The sequence below is a fragment of the Xyrauchen texanus genome, chromosome 32, assembly GCF_025860055.1.
Source record: "Xyrauchen texanus isolate HMW12.3.18 chromosome 32, RBS_HiC_50CHRs, whole genome shotgun sequence".
Classification (NCBI taxonomy): Eukaryota; Metazoa; Chordata; class Actinopteri; order Cypriniformes; family Catostomidae; genus Xyrauchen; species Xyrauchen texanus.
Window position 1 is genome coordinate 30,674,029 of NC_068307.1, and position 20,202 is coordinate 30,694,230.

The 20,202-nt window shown below is 39.1% G+C and overlaps 1 protein-coding gene across 1 annotated transcript in view; it reads right to left on the bottom strand.

The window, feature by feature from the left end:
* The window catches only part of LOC127625860 (zinc finger protein GLI2-like), a 102,032-nt gene that overhangs the window by 15,351 nt on the left and 66,479 nt on the right, over positions 1-20,202 (bottom strand). The window contains exons 4-8 of the mRNA XM_052101278.1: positions 15,965-16,161; positions 13,311-13,490; positions 6,715-6,916; positions 6,379-6,568; positions 3,960-4,070 (exon numbers count right to left, since the gene is read on the bottom strand). Coding sequence (XP_051957238.1) covers positions 3,960-4,070; positions 6,379-6,568; positions 6,715-6,916; positions 13,311-13,490; positions 15,965-16,161 — 880 coding nt within the window. The remainder of the gene's footprint in view (positions 1-3,959; positions 4,071-6,378; positions 6,569-6,714; positions 6,917-13,310; positions 13,491-15,964; positions 16,162-20,202) is intronic.

Below are 20,202 nucleotides of genomic sequence, written 5' to 3' on the forward strand. Positions count from 1 at the left end.
TAAACGGTGTAACCTTGTGCGACCCCGAGCCCACACGCGTGGACGTTGTATTTGATATTTTAGATCTGTCAGTAAAGGGTTCACCTTTTGGTGTACAGAATCATGTGACCAAACAACATGCCAAAAAACTACATCTGGTTAGACACCTAAATACGTTTTTAGATTAAAACTGTTGAGTCAAAAGATTCGAGCCTCTAGTTTCATCCGATATGCCATTTTTCAAATTTGAGCGATTTATCACAAAACGGCACGCTGTTAAACACAATGACCACATTCGTGGAATGCATGCTCAGTTTCCGTTAAAATATCCTATATTTACTGTACATTATCACTGTAGAGCGGAGGAGGGCGTGGCCGGGCTGGAACAACACATGCACGGTCCCCAATCAGCCTGATGGGGGCGCACGAGGGATAAAGGCGGCCGGTGACGACAGTTCGAGAGAGAGAATTACAGGCAGCTGCTCTGTGTGTTTATGTTTGTGTCTTTTGGTTTAAGTTTTATATTAAAACTATTATTTATATCATCAAGCCGGTTCTCGCCTCCTCCTTCCCAAGTTTCAGCACCAGTGTAAGGGTATTAAGGGAAAGGAGAAGGTGCGCACTCCCATCAGGCTGATTGGGGACCGGGCATGTGTTGTTCCATCCCGGTCATGCCCTCCTCCGCTCTACAATCAAGTTGAGAATAAATACATGCATCCAAAACAGGAAAATTTTGCTTTCAGAGGCTTTATATGGAGTAAAGATAAAAATAAGGTGCACTTCAAACTGTTCTGAGACCAGGGCAGACAGACAGCACACTGGAGGTTAAGTCATGCACTAAATAGGGAGCAAGGGAGCATCCTATAACTCTCCTATAACTGTTCTGAGACCAGTGCAGACAGACAGCACACTGGAGGTTAAGTAATGCACTAAATAGGGAGCAAGGGAGCATCCTATAGGTGTTCTGAGACCAGTGCAGACAGACAGCACACTGGAGGTTAAGTCATGCACTAAATAGGGAGCAAGGGAGCATCCTATAGCTCTATATAACTGTTCTGAGACCAGTGCAGACAGACAGCACACTGGAGGTTAAGTCATGCACTAAATAGGGAGCAAGGGAGCATCCTATAGCTCTATATACAGTTAAGTGCGTTCACTCCTAAAATCTGATCATAAGTTCAGTTTCAGCTGCAGATGATGTTTGGATCACTCAACATGTTTGACACACATGGGACGATGATCATCAGTACATAGATTCAACATTTATAATGGATCATTTTAGTTTAACGTGGTTGGCTGTGATTGGATGATGCTGGACATTACTTTGAATCTGAATAAATTATGCTAATTACTGACGTAATGTCTGTAACATCTCAAAACATAATAAACTATTTGATGAAAAAAAAATCAGATTTTCTTTTGCTTGGTATTTATTTATTTTTTGGAGAAAAATTTTTAGGAAAACTATTTAGTTTAAAAAAAAATAATACACATACTATTTACTAATCAAAAAGGGGATTTTGTGCTGCATGTAAACACCTTACCCAGCATTCTTACCAATGTGCCAACTTTTTTTACTAAGAAGTGCAGACTCGCATGATTTGTAAGGAGAATAGGACTTTACCTTTTTAGTGTCAAAACTTTGGTTGAAATGTGTGAATTTCTTAGTCAATGTCTTATTTGTTTGACCCTGAAACACCTTTGAGTAGTCTTCCCAACACTGGTGGATATTAGATTATTAACTCGGCCAGGATAGGAGTATTAAACATTCATTGTGTGCTTGTAGGGACATGTGTGTGGTGTTTTTAGAAGGATTGGACCGCTGCACTGCTGTGGGAAACATAGTCAGTCAGTGTAACACACACACACACACACACACACACACACACATGGCGCATGCTGACTGCAGCATGTTTATCTCAGTGCTGTGAGCTATCTTCATCAATTGTGTTGGCCCCTAGACGACAGCCGCCGCGTTATTCCCCATGCATCAAAACCAACCGGCCTCACCGACAAGAGCAGCCGCAGATTTGTCAAAAGATGAGCAGCGCACGAGAGAGAGAGTGTGGAAAATACACTCTCAGGTGACAATAACGGCCAGCCAATATTTCATTAAAATGAAGTGCTCTGGCACAGTTTACACGGCCGCGGGAGGAACGAGCAGACGTATGTAAAGCTCTTATCAGCTGGAGTTTTTCTTGCGGTGTGCGTGTGAAGAACGGGGTCAGGGGACCGCCGCTGCCCCTGGGGGCCTACAGGCCCGTCATTGATCAGTGTGGAGCGTTTCGGAAAAGTGAAATCCACTGGTTTTTCAGAATAACATGATGCACGGACACACAAGCTCTGCTCCAAAAACCTAGTGAGCTGCCTTGCTGTCTACATAGCCAGCTGCCATCTTAGGCAGCATCCTAACTGAAATGAAACCTTGTGACAGATTTTGACTGATTGATTTTAAGTCACTAGTTTTGGAACAGAGCCACAGGGTGATTCTCATGAAACCTGTCATGAAAATATCTGGATTGTATTTTACCACAACAAATGAGAAATAATATTTTGTCCACTTAAAATTACATTTATTTTTAGGGCCATTTCTGCATCGTGACATAATTTTCATGACAGTTGTGCACATTTTAGCCCCCAATTCCCATTACCTTAATGCAAGAAAAAGGTGGTCATTATAATATCCTTATTAGTGCAGCATAAAAAATATATTTATATATTATTTAAATGAAATGTGTAAATTAAAGTATTTATACATCATAGTAGTACTCCTTTGGTACTATATTTTATATTTCACAGATTTTATTTAAGAAAATCATTGTAGAACAGCAACTTTTTTTATTGTAATACAGTAAAATTTTTACAGTAATGAGAATAATAATTGAAAACAATGGGAATAGTAAAAGTGAAACATACAAACGTGTTATGGTAATAAGAATAGTCATTGAAAATGGGGAAAGTAAAAGTAAAACTCAGGACACATTACGGTAATGAGAATCATCACTGAATTCAATGGGAATGATAAAAGTAAACATCCGGACATGTTACGGTAATGAGAATCATCAGTGTAAACAATGGAAATAGTAAAAGAAAACATCCAGACATGTTACGGTAATGATAATCATCAGTGAAAACAATAGAAATAGTATAAGTGAAACAAACAAATGTGTTACGTTAATAAGAATAATAATTGAAAATGGAAATAGTAAAAGTAAACATCCGGACACGTTACGGTAATGAGAATCATAATTGAAAACAATGAGAATAGTAAAGGTAAACATCCGGACATGTTATGGTAATGAGAATCATCAGTGAAAACAATGGAAATAGTAAAGTTAAACTTCCGGACACGTTACGGTAATGAGCATCATCAGTGAAAACAATGGGAATAGTAAAAATAAACATCCGGACATGTTATGGTAATGAGAATCATCACTGAAAACAATGAGAATAGTAAAAATAAACATCCGGACATGTTATGGTAATGAGAATCATCACTGAAAACAATGGAAATAGTAAAAATAAACATCCGGACATGTTATGGTAATGAGAATCATAATTGAAAACAGCGAGAATAATAAAAGTAAACATCCGGACATGTTACGGTAATGAGAATCATCACTGAATTCAGTGGGAATAGTAATGGTGAAACATCCAAACGTATTACAGTAATGAAAATCATCATTGAAAACAATGGGATTAATAAAAGTGAAACATTCAAACATGTTACGGTAATGAGAATAATAACTGAAAACAATGGGAATAATAAATCATCATTGAAGCATCATTGAAAATTACGGTAATGAGAACTGGGTGGCTAAAATGTGTTTTAGTGTCCTAAAAGCAATGTCACAATGCAAAAATTCTTGACGGACTTAAATGTAGGATTCATTTTCTTTAAACAAAATATTATTTAATTTGGACACTTGGCCTGGACACTTTTCTTGACAAGTTTCATGAGAATGTTGTAATGGTCTTACCGGAGAGCATGGCGATGCTGGTCGTGGCTCATCCAATTCATTCTTGAACTTTGACCTCTTGTTGTTCAGGGGGTTCATGGTGCTGCTTACCGCAGAGTCACCACTCATGTTCTAAAGAGTGAAAGAAAAGAGAATTAGAGAGAAACAGACATCTACCGGGAACAATAAATCCCTACAGACTAAACAATTCAGACTTTTTCTAACGAAGCCACAGTGAAAATGATCTACAGTGAATGACTTTGAATACATGTGACATTTGAACAGAGCATTAAGCAACTCCCCCCTCCTCCGATGCTCAGCTCGGCTTGAGAGTGCTGACATAGTCAATGTGTGGTTTGGAAATGCTGTGTGGTTCTGTTCGTTTAAACGTGACAATGGCACACCACAGAGAAATCTGGTTCTGATCAGAAGAGGTCTGACCTGGTGTCAAATGGTTTAGTCAAGGGTTTTATGTCTGACACAAGTTACATACAAATCTCTGAGGGCTCAAAATGTGTGTGAGGCTTCAATCGTCTGGTCTCCTGCCATACTAACTGTCTTTGTGCCAATGTTCTCGTGTTTCTGTATATGTGTGTAGTTCAGTTACATGGTCTGTAGGTGTTTGTACACATGTTTGTGGTTGAATTTTTTGATGTGTGTTGATGTGTTTGTATGTGTTGGTATAGTTAAGTGTGTTGCATTTGGTTGTGTTGGTGTGGTGTGTTTGTTTTGTTGGTTTTGCCAGTGTGTTTATGTTTGATTGTGTTGGTGATGTTGTTTTTGGTGTTGTGTTTGGTTGTGTTTGGTGTTGTGTTGTGTTTGATTTTGTTGCTGTGTTGTGTGTGATTGTGTTTGTGTGTTGTGTTTGGTATTGTGTTGGTGTTGTGTTTGATTGTGTTGCTGTGTTGTGTTTGATTGTGTTGGTGGTGTTGTGTTTGTGTGTTGTGTTGCTGTGTTGTGTTTGGTGTTGTGTTTGATTGTGTTGCCGTGTTGTGTTTGATTGTGTTGGTGGTGTTGTGTTTGTGTGTTGTGTTGCTGTGTTGTGTTTGGTGTTGTGTTTGATTGTGTTGCCGTGTTGTGTTTGGTTGTGTTTGTGTTTGGTATTGTGTTGGTGTTGTGTTTGATTGTGTTGCCGTGTTGTGTTTGTGTGTTGTGTTTGGTATTGTGTTGGTGTTGTGTTTGATTGTGTTGCTGTGTTGTGTTTGATTGTGTTGGTGGTGTTGTGTTTGTGTGTTGTGTTGCTGTGTTGTGTTTGATTGTGTTGCCGTGTTGTGTTTGGTTGTGTTTGTGTTTGTGATGTTGTTTTGGTGTTGTGTTTGATTTTGTTGCTGTGTTGTGTGTGATTGTGTTGCTGTGTTGTGTTTGATTGTGTTGGTGATGTTGTTTTTGGTGTTGTGTTTGGTTGTGTTGCTGTGTTGTGTTGGTGTTGTGTTTGGTTGTGTTGGTGGTGTTGTGTTTGTGTGTTGTGTTGCTTTGTTGTGTTTGGTGTTGTGTTTGATTGTGTTGCCGTGTTGTGTTTGGTTGTGTTTGTGATGTTGTTTTGGTGTTGTGTTTGATTTTGTTGCTGTGTTGTGTGTGATTGTGTTGTGTTTGTGTGTTGTGTTTGGTATTGTGTTGGTGTTGTGTTTGATTGTGTTGCTGTGTTGTGTTTGATTGTGTTGGTGGTGTTGTGTTTGTGTGTTGTGTTGCTGTGTTGTGTTTGGTGTTGTGTTTGATTGTGTTGCCGTGTTGTGTTTGGTTGTGTTTGTGTTTGTGATGTTGTTTTGGTGTGTTGTGTTAGATTTTGTTGCTGTGTTGTGTGTGATTGTGTTGTATTTGTGTGTTGTGTTTGGTATTGTGTTGGTGTTGTGTTTGATTGTGTTGCTGTGTTGTGTTTGATTGTGTTGGTGGTGTTGTGTTTGTGTGTTGTGTTGCTGTGTTGTGTTTGGTGTTGTGTTTGATTGTGTTGCCGTGTTGTGTTTGGTTGTGTTTGTGTTTGTGATGTTGTTTTGGTGTTGTGTTTGATTTTGTTGCTGTGTTGTGTGTGATTGTGTTGTGTTTGTGTGTTGTGTTTGGTGTTGTGTTGGTGTTGTGTTTGATTGTGTTGCTGTGTTGTGTTTGATTGTGTTGGTGGTGTTGTGTTTGGTGTTGTGTTGCTGTGTTGTGTTTGGTGTTGTGTTTGATTGTGTTGCCGTGTTGTGTTTGATTGTGTTGGTGATGTTGTTTTGTTTTGTTAGTGTGTTTATGTTTGGTTGTGTTGGTATGTTGTGTTTGGAGTTGTGTTGTTGTGAATGGTGTTGTTTTTGTTTGTGTCAGTGTGTTTGTGATTGGTTTAGTCAGTTTGTGTTGATGTGTTTGGTTGTTGTAAATGGTGTTGTGTTTAGTTGTGCTAATGTGTGATTAGTTGTGTTGGTGGACATGTGAGATTGTGTGTTGTGTTTGTGGTAAGGTGTTGTGTTACCTTGGTCTCAGTGTCATTGGTGGTGGGTGAGGTGAGGCTGGAGATGTTGATGCCGTGCTGTCTGGTGGAGAATGTTGGTGATGGTTGTATGAGTGGCGGCGTGGGACAGAACGCACTGAGACCTCTCTGCTGAGACAACAGCTGCTGATACGCCACTGGATTAATGGAGGGATGGAAGGGAAAAGACGGACTGAAAGAGAACAAGAAGAAGAGATAAGCATGGACCTCAACATTCAACCCAGATCTGTGGATCATCAGGACCAGAGCAGAGCTGGTATCTGTTCTGACAGAATACTGTAAATGCTGTCAGTAAATCCAGGTTTATCCTGTTTTTACCTGATGCCTCCAACAGACAAGTGTCCGTATGAGCTGCTAGCGGCTGAACTGGATCGGGAGTTATTGATGTAGGCCACCAGAGAATTGGGCGAGGTGCGGATCATAGTCTGAAGGTCGATACTGGCATCTGAGAGAGGAGAGATGGACAGCGCTCGCTTCCGACTCAACCGGGGTGTCAAACGAGGACTAGGGAACCGAGACACTGTGGAACACACAAACAGATGACACTTTAAAATAATAAAAATGGACTCTATTTACTTAATACAAAAATATGTGAACCCTTTGGAATTACCTGCATTTATGTATAAATTTGATCTTCAACTAAGTTACAATAATGAACAAACACAATCTTTTTTTTTTTTACTAATAACACATTATTGTACATACTGAACACATCATTCAAACATTCACAATATAGGATGGAAAAACAACAAAAGCTAATTAGATTCTTGAGTTGGTAAACCTGGCATCCAATCAATTAAATGTGATTTTTGGTGTGGGTTAGAGCTACTTTTACTTATAAAAAGCACTCAAACATTTTGAGTTTGTTAATTCACAAGAAGCATCTGCTGACGTGGACCGAAAGAGATCTCAGAAGACCTACGATCAAGAATTGTTCCTTTGCGTAAAACTGGGAAGGGATACAAAATTATCTGGAAGAGTTTAGATATTCATCTGTTCACAGTGAGACAAACTGTCTATAAATGGAGATGATTTAGTACTATAGGTACTCTCACTAGAAGTGGCCGTTAGATATTCATCTGTCCACAGTTAGACAAACTGTCTATAAATGGAGATGGTTTAGTACTATAGGTACTCTCTCTAGAAGTGACCGTTAGATATTCATCTGTTCACAGTTAGACAAACTGTCTATAAATGGAGATGGTTTAGTACTATAGGTACTCTCTCTAGAAGTGGCCGTTAGATATTCATCTGTTCACAGTTAGACAAACTGTCTATAAATGGAGATGGTTTAGTACTATAGGTACTCTCTCTAGAAGTGACCGTTAGATATTCATCTGTTCACAGTTAGACAAACTGTCTATAAATGGAGATGGTTTAGTACTATAGGTACTCTCTCTAGAAGTGGCCGTTAGATATTCATCTGTCCACAGTTAGACAAACTGTCTATAAATGGAGATGGTTTAGTACTATAGGTACTCTCTCTAGAAGTGACCGTTAGATATTCATCTGTTCACAGTTAGACAAACTGTCTGTAAATGGAGATGATTTAGTACTATAGGTACTCTCACTAGAAGTGGCCATTAGATATTCATCTGTCCACAGTTAGACAAACTGTCTATAAATGGAGATGATTTAGTACTATAGGTACTCTCTCACTAGAAGTGGCCGTTAGATATTCATCTGTTCACAGTGAGACAAACTGTCTATAAATGGAGATGATTTAGTACTATAGGTACTCTCACTAGAAGTGGCCGTTAGATATTCATCTGTCCACAGTTAGACAAACTGTCTATAAATGGAGATGGTTTAGTACTATAGGTACTCTCTCTAGAAGTGACCGTTAGATATTCATCTGTTCACAGTTAGACAAACTGTCTATAAATGGAGATGGTTTAGTACTATAGGTACTCTCTCTAGAAGTGACCGTTAGATATTCATCTGTTCACAGTTAGACAAACTGTCTATAAATGGAGATGGTTTAGTACTATAGGTACTCTCTCTAGAAGTGGCCGTTAGATATTCATCTGTCCACAGTTAGACAAACTGTCTATAAATGGAGATGGTTTAGTACTATAGGTACTCTCTCTAGAAGTGACCGTTAGATATTCATCTGTTCACAGTTAGACAAACTGTCTGTAAATGGAGATGATTTAGTACTATAGGTACTCTCACTAGAAGTGGCCGTTAGATATTCATCTGTCCACAGTTAGACAAACTGTCTATAAATGGAGATGGTTTAGTACTATAGGTACTCTCTCTAGAAGTGGCCATCCAGAATGCTTAATGAGGTAAACAAGAACCTTTGGAACATTGGAACTGGTTAACATCTCTGTTCATGAGTCTACTGTACAGAAAACATTAAACAGGTATGATGTTCATGGCAGGACATCATGAAGGAAGCGTTGCTTTCCAACAAAAACATTGCTGTGCATTTGAAGTTTGCCAAAGACCACCTTGACACTCCACAACACTACTGGGAAAATGCTTTGTGGACTGATGAAACTAAGATTGAATAGTTTGGGAAGAACACGCAGCACTAATTATGGCATAAAAAGGGAACCAACTACATCATGAAAAAATCCCAGAGGTGAAGTATGGTGGAGGAGCATCTTGATTTGGGGCTGTTTTGCTGCTTCTGGGCCTGGACCGTTTGCCATCATCGAGGGAAAAATTAATTCCCAAGTTTATCAAGATATCCTACAGGATAATGTCAGTGTGCCTGTGTGCCAGCTGAAGCTCAGTAGAAGTTGGGTGATGCGGCAGAACAATGACCCTAAACAAAGAAGTAAATCCACTACAGAAAAAGAAAATCCATCTTTTGGAGTCCAGATCTTAACCCAATAGAGATGCTGTGGAATGACCTCAAGAGAGATGTTCACACCAGACATCCCAAGAATATGTCTGATCTGAAGCAGTTCTGTGTGGAAGATTGGTCTGATATTTCTTCTGAATGTTGTGTCTAATCTGCATCTACCGGAAACACTTGATTGAGGTTATTGCTGCCAAAGAAGGATCAACCAGTTATTATATCAAAGTGTTCACTTACTTTTTCCACAGCACTGTGAATGTTTAGTGGGATGTGTTCAGTAAAGACATACAAGATTATAATTGTTTGTGTGTTGTTAGTTTAATCACATTTTATGACCAAATAATGCAGAAATTCCAGCTAATTCCAAAGGGTGCACATACTTTTACTTGCCAATATATGTATATTTACAACAGTTAATAGTAGCAAATAAAAAATAGAAATAATTGCAGAATTTAAACAAAAATGTAATTTACGCATTATGTATTTAAGTAACGATAAATGTTTAATCTACAGACTCTCTCTTTTAATTGCCACATGGTCACCTGCACTCTCATTGCCGGCCATTAAAAACCCACATCAGTCTACCACCGTTTAATTAGATTTTGTTTCGTTTATAATTTGATTTAAATGTTTGATTATTATACTGTATTTTATTCTATAAATGTATTTTTGGTTACGTTTTTTTTCTGCTTATTTGTTATTTGTATTGATGCTTTGGCAATATTGTGTATAAAACAATTATGCCAATAAAGATCTTTGCAACTGAATAAAATATTACATTTAAAACTCAGTATATTAAAAACTGAACCGGTTCAGTGATAAATAAACTTGTTAAGTGGATTGTCTTAATCGTCTTCATCTCAAACTCAGCGTGACCTCATTTTGATTTGATTTGGGATAATTAATCTTGGCCAATAAATTACTGTAATTACCTAGATAACAATCAACTATTGCAGACTTGGCTTTGTTTAATGAGGGTAATTTACTGGGCTGATTCTGGCTCAGAAAGGAATGTGTGTGAATATTAAGTGTGTTTGTGTGCATTTGTGAGCATGTGCACAAAGATGTGTACAATTCTCTGTAATACTGACTAAGAGTCCCTGAATTAAGTCTGTCTACAATGTGGAGTACGTAAACACAGATGCAAATGTCAATTCATGACAAGAGCACCTTGCCACTGAAAACACACATTGTGCGTGCGTTATTGTGTTATTTGGCTCCGCTATAACAGTAAATGACCAGAAAGTGAAAACTGAATGTAGAAGAAGACTCTTTATGCGAATATCCTGCCCTAGCGCCTCCTGCAAGAATGTAAGAACACTTTGTGTTCTGATTTATGCTCTGACACGTGAAATTGAGGTTGCTAGAAGAATTATCGTTCACGTACTTGCGTGGAGTACATTTCGGGATGTTAGCTCGAGGCTTTTTGCTACTTCAGAAGAGAATTACAACAATAACTGCAGCAAACTCAACAGGTGCTAAGCATTAGCGCTGGTGCTAATAGACCCAGTGTGTGTGTGTGTGTGTGTGTGTGTGTGAGACTCTGGCAACCGGACATCCATAAAGATTTCATCACAAATAATGCCAACACAAGCAGGATTAAACAACTAATTTATTTGTGTGCGTGTGTGTGTGTGTATCTATTCCCTACTGACCACTGTGCTAATAAATAACCCCTCAGATTTGCTGCGAGAGTCATTCCTCTTAGCATGAGCTAAGGGTTTGCTGTCATGTTCAGGCATGTTGTAGTACGCTGGCACCGAACACATCTTTAGTGTAAAGAGCCGCCTCAGGACTCAACACCGAGGGACGCTAAAGATATGAAAGAAATGCTAACATATAATTAGCACCTATTTTAAGCCACAACATATATGTCTTGCTGGCATCTTTATAAATTACTGTTGTGTGTCTGGAATTGCACATCAGGGCATGCGTGTGTTTGGTGATTTGGTGGTTTTGTGGTTGAATTTGCCTGCCGTTAATGGCAGAACATGGTCGTTCCAACTCAGTGGCGGATTTAGGCATGGGCGACATGGGCAGTCACCCAGGGCGTTATGTTGCGGGGGGCTGCACGAGGCGGCACACGCCCCCCTTTGGGGACGTTCTCATACCAACAATACCCCTTTGGAGGCATGTTAAAGCGGTTTTCGCCTAAGGGCACCAAACAAGCTAGAACCGCTACTGTTCCAACTCCACAAAAATCGGTCAAACTTTCTGGGTGCCGATTCTGTGTACTGTATACCTGCATACTACCAAAGAAAATGTGTTTACAATTTGCTCTATTTCCTCTCCTTTTGTATTGATCAATTCTCTCTCACTTTTTCTGACTTCAGGTAAGTATTGAACCAAAAACATGTTGACGGAAACCAACAGCAACGCGCGGATCAAAGCATGCGCTGTCAACTTGGCTTAATGAGCCTATTCAACCTGTTGCTTTAGCAAAGCCCGAGATCTGTGCGCTCACACGTCTGGACGCCACACTTCAGATCTGTCATAAGGAGCGTGAATGGACGAGACAGAGATCCTACATGAGTCAGACACTTTAAGACTGTTTTTGTTTTTCGAGTGTGATTATTTGAAGGAGAAATGAGAGCTACTGTATATTACCATCTGAGAAATTAAATTTCTCTGGAATATCATATGATGCCGTTTCGTCACACTATTTGTACTCTGACTGATTGTATTATGGACAGATCATCTTTAGTCAAAAAGAAAATGTTGTGTAAAGACAGTTAAACAAAGCGCTGGAAAATAAATCAGCCAATAATATTGAGATGCTTCAGTGTCTTTGATCCAAATCCACAAAAATCTAAAATCTGGACAAATCTCAGTGCTAGGTAGATTATTTTGGAACTGTAAATCGGTACAGATTACGAATTACACAACTAAAATCAGACATATATCACAGTAATACCATGTTTTTGGGAAATGTACCATAGTAATACTATGATTTTTCTGACTTGTGCCATGACAATACCACGTTTTTATTAACATTATACCACGATAATCTGTTGATTTATTGGGTATGCACCACATTAATACCATGGTAGTCTTTTAAAGCAACAATTAAGACCATAGAATATACATATTTTAATCATTCAGCACCATGATATATAAAAGTACCATAGTACTCCACCCGTGGAGTCACGAGTTTGAATCCAGGGTGTGCTGAGTGACTCCAGTCAGGTCTCCAAAGCAACCAAATTGTCCCGGTTGCTAGGGAGGGTAGAGTCACATGGGGTAACCTCCTCGTGGTCGCTATAATGTAGTTCTCGCTCTCGGTGGGGCGTGTGGTGAGTTGTGCGTGGATGCCGTGGAGAATGGCATGAAGCCTCCACACACGCTACGTCTCCACGGTAACACACTCGACAAGTCACGTGATAAGATGCGTGGATTGACGGTCTCAGACACGGAGGCATCCGAGATTCGTCCTCCACCACCCGGATTGAGGCGAGTCACTACGCCACCACAAGGACTCAGAGCGCATTGGGAATTGGCCATTCCAAATTGGGGAGAAAAAGGGAAGGAAAAAAAAAAAGGCGGCTGTGGCTCAGTTGGTAGAGCGGGTTGGCCACTAATCGCAGGGTTGGTGGTTCGAATCCCGGCCCACATGACTCCACATGCCGAAGTGTCCTTGGGAAAGACACTGAACCCCAAGTTGCTCCCAATGGCAGGCTAGCACCTTGCATAGCAGCTCTGCGGCCATTGGTGTATGAATGTGTGTGTGAATGGGTGAATGAGTCACAGTGTAAAGCGCTTTGAATACCGTTAAGGTTAAAAAGGCGCTATATAAGTGCAGACCATTTACCATCTGATACCATTCATCCGCACCTCCACAGTACTTTTTTTGTGAGTGACTACTAACTATAATCATGAAATTATATCTGGATTATCATAACATGATGATATACAAATAATTTTCTTCTATGCATATGTAAATCAGTTACATATAAAAAGGAATGTTGGGATTACTTTTTCAGGCACATGAACTTCTGGGTATGTGTAACAAATTGACTGTAATTCTTGGGCTGGATTCGTCCACCGACATTAAGTGACAACCCAAATGATTCCTATAAATCAACTCTTCGGTCAGGCGACTCACCGTCCACAGGTGTGAAGTAGTCAGGCAGGTGAGCTGCAGCCGCCCCTGCGCCCTGCATGAACAGCTCCCCGTACGGGTTCATGTGTCCGGTCAGGAGGTGGTAATACTCCGCTGGGGTCGCACCGGGAGGAGGAGGGGGCAAACCAAACAGCCCTCGCTCCTTCAGATGCTCATGAGCCACTGTAAGGTAATAGAGAGATTTAAAAGAGTTTTCAGCCATCATGTCTCCCTTTCTGCCAACTAAAAGAAACCAAAAAAGTCATAGATACTATTCCAAAGTCTTTCATTTCTATATATTCCAACTTTTGAAAATAAATACGGTCCTAAAATATGATCCAACACTGTGTTTTGAACGCTGCAGTCTATTTGCCAGGCTCAGATATATCTGGAAACCCTTCAAGGCCACATCTACCGGCACTTGTTTGGTCCCAAACAGCCCCATTACTCTTTCCTCTGTGCTCTTTTACGTCTGTATCGCTGTTGTGATCGCCTGCACGCTGCTTATTTAAGTTTAAAGGTGCAAACACATTACAGCTGACACACCTGGAGGAGTGATTTATACGTCAAACGTTCGGCTTGCGAACGACCTGTAATTGTAATTCAGCTCTGAAGAGAGGGCTGTCATCAGACCGGGAATGAAATTAGGGAATTCTGCTTGGGTTTCCTTAACATCCCCCAAAGGACAAATCACAGGACGGAAAAGTTAAAAGTTTCATTGAAATTGGCTTTTTTAAAAGGTAATATTTGCATGTGCCGGAATCACTTAGTGTCCGCAGAGAATATTTGCACATGATGATGAAATTTAAAACGAAGGGATTCAAAATTCAAAGTCTTGAAATAAAGCCAGTTAAATGTTGAATTTCCAAACCCTGTATTGAGGATCAAATAACGCTTGCGTGTTTAAACTTTCACTTCTACTGTAACCCAGTAAAGAGCGTTAACACATCTACCTTGTGGCAACGTCTGGTCTGGTTTGAGAGGTGTGTTTTAGTCTTTTTGGCAGCCTGTGTTAAATAGTAACTTACTAAAAGTACTTCCACTATGCAACAATCTTAACAACATTTAGCAGTAGCGTCACAGTAGCCACGTTTTGGCTAACAGTGTAGCTCGTTCGACAGCATTTGTGGCATAATTGTTATTTCCAAAAACATATTAATAATTGACTCATCCCTCTTTTTGCATTTGTGACAAAAAAAACTATTTGCATGAAAAAATATTAATTTTCTTGTCCCTCAATTATATATAAAAAATGCCAAATTCACATTACACTTCAGGATATACAATAGAGGTTAATGGGAATACACATGTTTTGAAAGTTAAGCTGGAAGATGTAAATATTATACATGTTAACATGATTTTAGTGTGATAAAATCGCTTACTAATAGAGTTCAACCGATAGTGGATTTGCCAATAACAATAACTAAGGTTTTGGAAAAGGCCGATAACCGATTAATCGGCAGACATTTTTCAAAATCGATTCACAGAACATTTTCTTAGTTGACACAGACATAGAGGCCAGAGTCCAAAATGAATAAAATCCCAGATGTAGTTTATTTTCAACCAAAATCCAAATAAAAATCAGAAAAAAAGAATATTGGGTGCATAAGGTGGGACTTATAACACTAAACAAGCCTGAAACACACCGGGGACTTTTATTTTGAAATGACGGAGACTTTGCTCCATTACCGATCCATGGCGGCTGTGGTAGAGCGGGTCGGCTGCCAGTCGCAGGGTTGGCGGTTCAATTCCCGGCCCACATGACTCCACATGCCGAAGTGTCCTTGGGCAAGACACTGAACCCAAAGTTGCTCCCAATGGCAGGCTAGCACCTTACATAGCAGCTCTGCGGCCATTGGTGTGTGAATGTGTGTGAATGGGTGATTGGGACACAGTGTAAAGCACTTTGGTAACTTCTAAGGTTAAAAAAGCGCTATGTAAGTGCAGACCATTACAGTGATCTGTAAAGCTTTTTGTAGCCTATATGTTTGTATTATTATTTACAGTATATGATGTTGGAGACACGATGAATGTGCTGATGAGGGACGTTTCCATATAGCCACATTTTCTTTGCATGCCCTCGCTTTAATTTAAAAAACATAATTATCAAAGGAACATGGGGGAATAAAAACAAACGGCAGATATCAGCATAGATTTTTGCAGAAAACTAATAATTCTAAAGAGCACTGATTAATCGGTAAAACCGATATATCGGTCTACCTCTACTTACTAACCTTATCTGTGTAAAGTTATATCTAATATTACAACTTCGTTGCCATGATTACATAACGCCGCAAACCCTGTAATCCCAGTGAGCGATTTTGGCACACTAAAATCATGTTAGCATGTATAATGTTATGTCTTGTGGCTATACTTTAAAAACAGTGTCTATTTTTATGTTTATTGACTGGCCTCATTCACAACCACAGTAAAACCTTAATGTAATTGTGATTAAGTGAAAATCTCAATAAAGTTAATTAACTTAAAATGTAAAATAGTTAAAATAGTGAGTGGCTTTTAGTCTGCCAAGTTAAAGGAATATTCTGGCATAATGTTGATTACCACAGAAAATAATTTTGACTCGTCCCTCCTTTCCTTTAAGCCTTATTTGTAATGAACCTGGAATATTCCTTTAAATTTAGGTTTGGATTCCTCACCGTCAGCTGGACTCAATCCACGAGCGGCCGAGATCATGGAGAGTGTGGGACTGCCATGTGCCGAGCGCAGGTAATGCTCCATATGAGGCGAGACGTAAGAGTGAGGCGGGAGGAAGGTGGTCTCTCCGCCACCCCCCGGAGACAGACGGATGAGAGAGATGTCCGAAAGCACTGGACTTCCCGCTAACCCTGGAGGCCTGGGGAGAGAGAGAGAGAGAGAGAGAGAGAGAGAGAGAGAAAGAGAAAGAGAGAATTTTAACTTGTTAACTTAGCAAATGTACAAATGAAAATTAAATATTAGTTTATTCTTTGGAGGTTATCTGCCATTGGTTGGAAAACTCAGATAGTCCCGCCCCAAACCAATGCCATTGATTAAGTCAATGTTGCTGTGTTGCACTGGACAAAACAATGTTTTAAAAGAGCCAAAGAGTAACAGTTTCTAGACTTTTAAAGGTAAACAATGTATAAATCTGCCCGATTCCAGCCTCACTGAAGCACCCCCAGATCATTACCGATCCTCCACCTGGTCGTCTAATGGTTAGCCGAGATGCTTGAATTTTTGCGGCAGGAGTTGCATAAAGTCACCCAACTACAATGTGAAAGACTGGCAGAGAGCGTGCCAAGACACATGAAAGCTGTGATTGAAAATCAGGATCATTCCGGCAAATATTGATTTCTGAACTCTAAGTTAAAACATTAGTATTGTGTTATTTATAAATGAATATGAACTTGTTTTCTTTGCATTATTGGAGGTCTGAAAACATGACATCTTTTGTGTCATGTTGACCAGTTGTCATGTTCTGCAAATATATGCTCTAAATGACAATATTTATATTTTAAGTATATTATTGATATAATCGTATTAATATATCATTATTGTTTATGTACATTACATATTTATTAAAACTGCTGTAGGGTGATGAGATGCAGCGGTTTAAGTGTTTCTTTTCACCCTGAAGCTGAGCAGATCTGGTTGCACATAAGGCAAAAATGTTATTTGTACGTCTGCCTTTCTTGGTGCTGTATTGTTATGATGGAGTGCCACGGTATGAAAGGTGATCAAATTACATTGCTCCAATGTCGCGCACTTGCAGTGTTGACTGCTTTGTTGATTATCAAAAAAGATAGATCGTTTTAATGCATTGCTCGCAGATTGTGGAATTACAGCTTGATTGTTTGTAGTCCAAGAATTGATGCATTTCTATGCCCAGTCTTATTTTTTTTAACCAGAATCCTCAATCAAAGAGAGAGATAGAGTAGTGGGAATGTCTGTCAACTCTTCTCCATTCTGAACAAGTGAGTATTTGTGACAGACCTGACAGTGAGGCTTCCCCAAAAACATTTAGTAGGTGTAACATTCTCAGCCAAAATCGAATCGTTTTTTACCGGCTCATCCGCTCATGAGATGTTGGCTTTAATATACTGGTTAGCACAAAAACTCTTAATACCATAGGAAAGATATCTTATATTAGTTGAGAACATAGTGTGACTATGGTTGCCTGTAGCCTCCTCTATGTTTCTGTTTGATTTCTGAATACTCAAAATAAATAAGGCTGGGCATAGAAATGCATCAATTCTTGGACTACAAACTCTTCAGACATGTTTGTAAGTTCTGTTCTCTGTTTGTCAACGTCAAATCAACAGTCAGTGAAAATGTTCACAAAATAATACATTTGATTTCAGTTTGTTTCTTATTAAAGCTTATCGTATACTTTCATAACAATCAAGAGTCTCATGAATAATTAATTCGACTTCTGAATGATACTTTTGTGCTCTTTTGAAGCTTGAAGAGGTGTCACCATAAACTGCCATTGTATGACATCACTGAGCACAACATTTACTCACAATTTCTCCCTTTGTGTTCAGAAAAAGACAGAAAGTCATATAGCGTTACAACAACACAGGAGTGAGTAAACAATGACTGAATTATCAATTTTGGGTGAGCTGTCCCTTTAATATCTCAATCGTTTCTCATAGACAGCAATGAGATTACATTGTGAGCAAATGCTAAAGTTTCCTGGCTGTCAGATGTCTGTGTTATTTCAAATTAACACAGTTGAAAAATACAATACAATCAACTTAAAAAATACAATTGTTTAATAGTGGAATTCCTGGAGTCGAACTACACTAACCATGATCCTGAAGAGATCAACCAATCAGAGAATAGCGGCGAACAAAGTGTGGTAAAAGTGCTCTGCAGCGACCGCCCACTTCTATGAACGTAGCAATTGAGTCTGTTTCCCTTCACTCTCAAACTACTTATCTATTTACAATTATCTGAATATTTTGAAAATAGAAATACAAATCTAATATACAGCTTATATACTTATCAACAACTTTAAAACGATAGTTTTTATTCTGGTTACGTCAATGTGATTATTGTTCGTTCCCCCATGAAAGACAGTAAGTACACAGTCTTGTATCTTTGTCTTTTTGTCCAATTTTCAATACTTTTTTGCTTCAAATCAAACCTCGGAGCTGATTGGTTTGGTTCAACAATTTTATGGAGGATTTGATGAAATCCCGATGGAGAAAATGAATGGAAAATAAGTAATAAAAGAAATCCAAGATGGCTGAAAACATGGGATCTCTGAGTTTTGATTGCAGACTTTCAGAGCAGAGTTTGAGACATTGTTGAGATCTCTTGTCAAACACTAGAGGACACACGTGTGAGATTTCTGGGGTCTTTTCCTCCTCTGAGAAGCAACAGATTTCAGTATTCTCTCTCCGTTCAATCTCACTGCTGTATAGGAGAAACACCTGAGATAATAAAGAGATGATTTCTTATTTCTAATATAAAGTTCATATAAAATGATTTTTCATTTCAAGCGGGGTTTTCCTCATCTGGGATCATTAAACTTTATTAAATCGGTCCGCGGCCAATATCTGATTAGCAAGTTGTGATGAATTCCACCCTGTTTTAATGACTAAATGTTTTTGATTTTAAATGTGGACATCTAAACGAGAGGACTGCATGAGAAATATTGGTTTTATTAGTTCTCGCTGATGTAATAGAACAAAACAAACGGGTTCATCTACAGAAAGGTCACCTCGTTTAAATACTGCGATCAAACTCCAATAAAACATCTTGTTCTTCACAGAATATGGCTAAAAAACAACACGCATATATGAGAAACATGCATACTTAATAATGGCCTCTTTCTTTAAACATCACACAGACTATATGCAAAACACTCTTTATTTCAAACAAACCAGCACACAAGCGAACACACTTAAATAAGTAATGCAATATTAAAATTTTAAAATGCCTTCGCCTGTGGAATGGTTCTCATTTTCATACCAAGAAAAACACAGATATGCACTGAAACATCGCCCATACTGTCCCCGGGGACTGTGGGACCTTCAAATCCATTTCTTTCACAACTATACACCCTCCTAAAGAGACAAACGCTCCCGGAGTCAGGACTTGTGTCTCCCAGAATGCAATGGAATAGTGTCGGCGGTGCACGATCCGAGTCAGAATCTAGTAAATGTCATTGGCCTGGGGAACCAGTCAATGTCCCAGCTGCATGATATGACAACAATTATGCTTACAGGAATATTCTGGGTTCAATGCAAGTTAAGGGAGGAGTCAAAATTATGTTTTGTGGTAATCAACATTATGTCACAAACAGGGCTGGACTGGTAATCTGGCATACCGGGCATTTTCTCGGTGGGCCGACGCACTTTGGGGCTGATCAGGGGAGGACTGGCCATTGGGAAAACCGAGCGGGCCGGTCAATGGCCGCGAAATGGCCCGAATGGGACGCGATAAGCTCAAATGAGCCACCGCGTTATGCAGAATGGACCACAAAATGGCGCCGCGAAATGCAGAAAAGGACAGCGAAAATCCCAGTCCAGCCCCGCACTGTAAACCTGAACGTTCAAAGTAATTAAATAGATTAAGTAGAGTTTACTCAAAGTTTTAGAAATGTTCTACTAACTTAACATAGTCACAAATGCTGTCGATTGAGCTTCACTTATATTGAACCTGAAATACCCCTTTATGTACTTATATATATATATGTCATATATGGTTAAAAACAAATCATGAAAAAATCGGCACACTACTATAATTCTTAAAATTGTATGATTAAATTATCACAAAATTACATTTTAGTTTGGTAATTTAATAAAAAAAAAATTATTTTAATTGAAACACTTGTAACATAATTCACCAAGAATTTGGACAACACTACATAATGACTGAATATAGTGCACTATAAAGGGAATAGTGA